This window comes from Magnolia sinica, chromosome 17, assembly GCF_029962835.1.
Source record: "Magnolia sinica isolate HGM2019 chromosome 17, MsV1, whole genome shotgun sequence".
NCBI classification, from domain to species: Eukaryota; Viridiplantae; Streptophyta; class Magnoliopsida; order Magnoliales; family Magnoliaceae; genus Magnolia; species Magnolia sinica.
The window spans coordinates 72,001,876-72,007,114 of NC_080589.1; the positions used below are offsets into that span (position 1 = coordinate 72,001,876).

Consider the following 5,239-nt stretch of genomic DNA (forward strand, 5'->3'; position numbering starts at 1 on the left):
TTTTTGGACTCAAGCCATCAAATTATCTGTTACAATGGATGGACGGAGTAGATAAAATATGTAAATCACGGTGGACCATATCTCATTCCAAGTGATGTGATTGATAGGCAGTCACATCTTGGCAGGACAGGGTTGGATCACCACACCAGGGGCCTAATTTGTAGAATCCCCCGTCCGGAGTAGCGAACATAAGATCAACGGTCAGGATCACCATACGAGGAGCCTAATTTGTAGAAATGGGCTAATTGAAGCATAGGCATGGAAATCAGGCCCAAGCCTTTCCAATAGTGGGCCATGCCAAAATCCCGATGGGTCAACTGTCCCAACCCGTTTTATAACTCGTGTCCATGCCCATCAAGGTTTTAAGACTGGGTTGAGCGTCTTTGTGTGCATTTTTTTATTTGGAGCTTACCTTAACTCATGCTCCAACCAGCATTGCTCAGTCAGTGAATGTGGATGGTCCATCTGGTGGGATCGACAACTTGTTTCTCTTCTCAGTAAAGGATGAGAAGGAGCTGCTGCTGCTGCTGCTGCTGCTGATGGTCTTGAAACGAGGGTTGCAGATGGGAAAAAGGTGGGCCGTACTAGAATCGTAGCCATTCGATGCTTTAGCTGACTACTCCTCATGATAGATGTGTGTAGAGTCGGGCTGACCCTTTTGAATTCTTTAAAAAAATGCTATATCTCTCTCATTATTAGTTATCTTTATGCTTTTCTGTGATCTAGACCATTGGTATGATGGGCCACACGCTGCATTGCTTGATTCATGACAAATGTGTTGGGATTTTCGATGCGATGCAGATGTTCAGATCTATACAGATGGAGAGATTTCATGATGTGGTCTCTCTTCATATAGGCTCTTGATCACTTGGTTGTGTAGAAAGGGGAAGCTGGTTGAAGCATACATGGTGTTCGACGAAATGCTCAAGAGAGGGATAAGTGCTGATAATGCAACATTAGCTGCTTTGGTTTATGGAGGGGATAAGAGAGCCTGATGTGGGTGTTTACCTTGGGCTGATCAAGGGTCTGTTTAAGCTTAGGAAGGCAAAAGAAGACACCCACGTGTTTAGAATAGTACTTGTTTAGCCTATGTTACTCTATCGATGCCGTGTCTCATAGGTTTTGGCTCTTTCATGAATTTAGTATTTTGCTGCTACACTAGTATATCTTGTCCTGATTTTATTATTGTTCAATTTCTATAGGCTGAGACTCAACAACATGGGACTGAAGAGCTACAAGGCATTAAACAAATACGGGTTTGTGAGTGGTGCTCTATTTAATCTAGAAGTTGTCCACATTCAGGGACTGTTTGGTAGACACCTAAATTGAGTTCATCTCATATTCATCAATCTTTATCATGTATTAGAGATCACATTTCAGGATTAAAAAGAATCTTGATAACCAACCTTCATCATCTCTAATACATATTATGAGTAACTAAAACGAGATGAACTCATTTTTAAGTGTCTAGCAAACAGCCCTGTATATAATGCATGAAAATGTTTCCTTGTTATTGTTTCTATACATTTTTTTTTCTGATTGTTGAATCTTAAAATTTGTTATATTGAAGCATGTTTTTAACTTTTGTTTTTTTGATGTGGCGAGTTGCAGAATATTTTGGACCAGAGTTTGCATCTAATTGCTGACAATTATCATGAGTTGGAAGTGTTCAATTTGATGAGGTATGCATACTCATTAAAAGGTTCTAATTTCATCTCATGTATGAATGTTGAATTTTTGACTTTCAGCCTACCCCAAATAACTGGGATAGGCCTTGATGGAAATGTTAAGAATTCTGAATATCTTCTTGTAAACCAGTGTGGACTACTCTCATTCAATGCATCTTGATTATCATGTATACCAAATGCAACAATATTTTTCCTCCTTTCGTGCCATGAAATTCTCTCATGATCTTTTCTCATTTCATCTGAATCATAAGTGGAGACATCCAGTAAATTTTGTCAACGGTTACGTGCATGGCTTTGGCATATGTTTTTTTTTTTTTTTTTTTAAATTTATTTATTTGGAGCAATGTTTTCTGACCTTTTGTACTTGGAGCTCTACTGAATCTCTGATTCTCTGGCCAATCGTGAGTGCAATATCACAGCAGTTCAGCAGGTGGGTCTAACTGGTCATTGGGTGGGGTAATATAGGACATTTGCATATTAAATGTTATTCAACTCTTTGAACGATCTAAGAAAAGTTCTTGGGTGTCCTAGGCAGCTGGAAATGCTGAGATTTTAAAGCTCTGTAATATGCTGGAAGATGAAGCCCATCAGAAAGAAAAACTTGAAGAAGAAATTGCAGTACTGAAAAATCAGTTGTTGCAATTGAGCATTGAAGCTGATGAGGTTTGCTGTCTATGTCATTTAGTTGGTATTGATATTTATTGGTTTATATATTTGATTCTCACACTTGCATCATTATGTCCAGTCGTAAATTTCAATCATCTGGCTTAGTTCTGTCCTGCTTGGTTACACAACATTTTCATTCTTATATTTATTCCTTTGCTGAATAATTCACTTTCACTGTCTGTCTCTATTTTCTTCATGGTGCACAGGGCCCAGTATCTGTTGCAGAGGAAATTGCTGAAGTCAACCAGTTGCTTCAAAATGAAATCCATTTAAGAAAGGCTGCTGAAGAGGAGGCCAACAATCTTAAAAGCCAACTGGTGCAGTTGAAAAAATCAGAGGTATGGTTACTCATCAATGAATGTGTAGCTTCTTTGTCATCATGCATGGCTGGCTCTGGTATTCATGAGCCTGGTTTGTCTAATATCACAAGTGGAGGCCATCCCTTTAGTGGAAGACCACTAACACCTTGGTTCAATCCTAAATAGAAGATGAAAAAAAATAATTAAAGTTTAGGATTCATTCTCAACGATTGAGCATTTGTGCATATACATATGATGTCTTGTGCTCACATGTGCTAAGTCTAAGTCATTGAGTGGTGCTGCCCACAATAACATGCTGATGACAAAAAAAAAACAAAGAAACCCATGTGCTTTTTTATTTTATTTTCTTTTTTCCTGCAAGGGTGTTCGAAGGTTTGAAAACCAAATAAATTTGGTGTAATTCCTGTCCCTGGGTGTAATTTTTCTACCGTTTGTGCACTATAAGTGGTCCACCAGATGGATGATCCAGATGCACCAATTGCTCTCTTTGACTACACTACAGGGTTTCATCATTGTCGTACTTTTATGTAGAGTTATTCTATTTTTTGGACTCGATGGAATCAATTGCCATGGCTTATTATGTCATTGGCTTTGATCCATATGTTGGAAGGTGAAACCTCTAGATCATGTAACAACATATTTCAAGGCCATGTTCAATTGGCCGTCTTTCATTGGCACCTGGAAATAACTGCAAAATGGACTCGTGTCTTACGTCAATTAATTTCATGGCCTTTTGTTTGTAATCTGTAGGATTATTTCTCAAGAAGACAGAAGATGGTGATAAATCTCAAATATATAGGTCTGTAGCCAAAAGAATTAGTTTCTTTCTCCTGGGATATTTAACAAAAATTATGATAAGTGAGCTGATTTAATTCCGTGATGGTTTTGCGGATTCAACATATATGATCTGGGCTATTCCAATCAATGCATCAAATAACGTATGTTGCACGCTCCTTGCTCAGAGTGCTGTTCATGGTGCAATGGCTGGATACACAGGCTTCACTGTGGGACTTGTTAATGGCAGACATACTTATATACCTTTCCTTGTAAGTTCCATTAACACAGTTGTTTCCATTTCAGGTTTTGATCAGTGAACAACATGGATTGAGATATCCATAGTGTATTAGCCAATACAGCCATGTTGGCTCAATATGATATGTAATACAGGTTCGTATAGGTCCCAGTGAAAAACTGGGCCGTATCAGGCTGTATTGGCTGTACAGGCATATTTGCATTGTTATAGGCCGATACAGCCATAAAGGCCCAACTTCGATTTTTCTTTTCCAAATTTTCTCTCATTTTTCTCCTTATTTTTTCATTTCAACCATAGAGGAAGCTTAGAAAGTCATTGTAGATTTAGGCCTATATTGAGGGTCAAAACAAAATATTGGAGTGGGATTCGAAGAATCCAAGAAAAATGAACCATTTTGGAAAAAATAAAAAAATAATAAATAAATAAAAATAAAAGATAAAAGATTAACCATCTTTTTTGTGTTTAAAAAAATAAAAAAATAAATAAAAAATAAAAATTGTATTTCAATGTAATAGGACCTAATTTACCAAAGCATGCTTGATTTGTGTTCAATTAAGGCTCATTTGGTTGACTTTCAATAGGTCAATCCAACAGACTATATTCTTACCACAGATAAACATTTTGCATGAAACAAAGAATACTTCGTTTTCATAAGATTGTACTCTTCGTTTGTCAATTTCTTTTATTTCCAACTAGATGCATTTCAGTATGAAAGGAAAAAAGACACTGTCCAAGTCTTCATTGGTAAATTACCTAGACACCCTTTAGGCTGGCTAAAATGTTTTGAGACTGTTATAATTTTGCATCTCACATGACAAATATCTTTGATATTTTTACATACAGTGATGTTATCCTGCCATTTTTGGGAAATGACATGTATACCCAATGATAACCTGATATTTTCAAAATATCACTATAGCCCTAATAATATTATGATAATATACTGAAACCCTTCCCTATATCATGAGAATATCTGGATACTTGAATTCTGTCCTTTTTCTTGATGTCATTTACTTGTCTAATTCAATTTTCTTCATCCCAGATTTATCTGAAAAGCCCCTAATTTGAGTCTCCCCATAAAATTTTGGAGAATGATCTGTTACTATGCTGAATGAGTCTTTGGATTTGTCATATATCTGGCATCTTTAATTCCTCATGTCGAGCGTAATCAGGTTTAATGGGTTTGAATTGGCTGCTCAACTTTTTTATTTTTCTTCTTGCAGGACTTTGGGATATGTATGATCCTGAAGGATACTCTCACTACAAGAAAAAGACCCATAGGCGTCGGTTGGGGTTACCCTTTGCCGGCTGCTGGTTTTACCGGCCGCAGGTAAATGGCCCAATTTTATTTTATTTTTTTTTAAAAAGACACCCTAAATCATTTGAGCTCACCCGGCCGACTCTTTCTTTCTCCCTCCCTGCCTCTCCTTCTCCCTCTCTGCCTCTCCCTCTCATCTCTCTCTCTTTCAAAACCCTAGTCCTCTATATCTCTCTCCTCGGCCCTCTGCTGCAGTTCGACCTTCTGCTGGTCG

The 5,239-nt window shown here is 37.6% G+C and overlaps 1 protein-coding gene across 6 annotated transcripts; it reads left to right on the forward strand.

Annotated features, from left to right (window-relative positions):
- The first annotated feature begins 279 nt into the window (after nt 1–279).
- Nucleotides 280–4,970, forward strand: LOC131231487 (kinesin-like protein KIN-UB). Of its 6 annotated transcripts, none has more exons than XR_009164380.1 (5): nt 280–1,267; nt 1,612–1,682; nt 2,220–2,351; nt 2,561–3,720; nt 4,931–4,970. XR_009164380.1 is itself a non-coding variant. In XM_058227697.1 (5 exons), exons 3-5 carry the CDS (start codon nt 2,256–2,258, stop codon nt 3,479–3,481), a joined length of 285 nt encoding a protein of 94 aa, XP_058083680.1. In that variant the 5' UTR covers nt 413–1,267; nt 1,612–1,682; nt 2,220–2,255; the 3' UTR covers nt 3,482–3,952. The 6 variants fall into 6 exon arrangements, 1 of the variants encoding a protein (XP_058083680.1); XR_009164382.1 differs by lacking the exon at nt 4,931–4,970 and having other exon boundaries at nt 281–634; nt 802–1,267; nt 2,561–3,952; XR_009164381.1 differs by lacking the exon at nt 4,931–4,970 and having other exon boundaries at nt 281–574; nt 802–1,267; nt 2,561–3,952.
- The last annotated feature ends 269 nt before the right edge of the window (nt 4,971–5,239 follow it).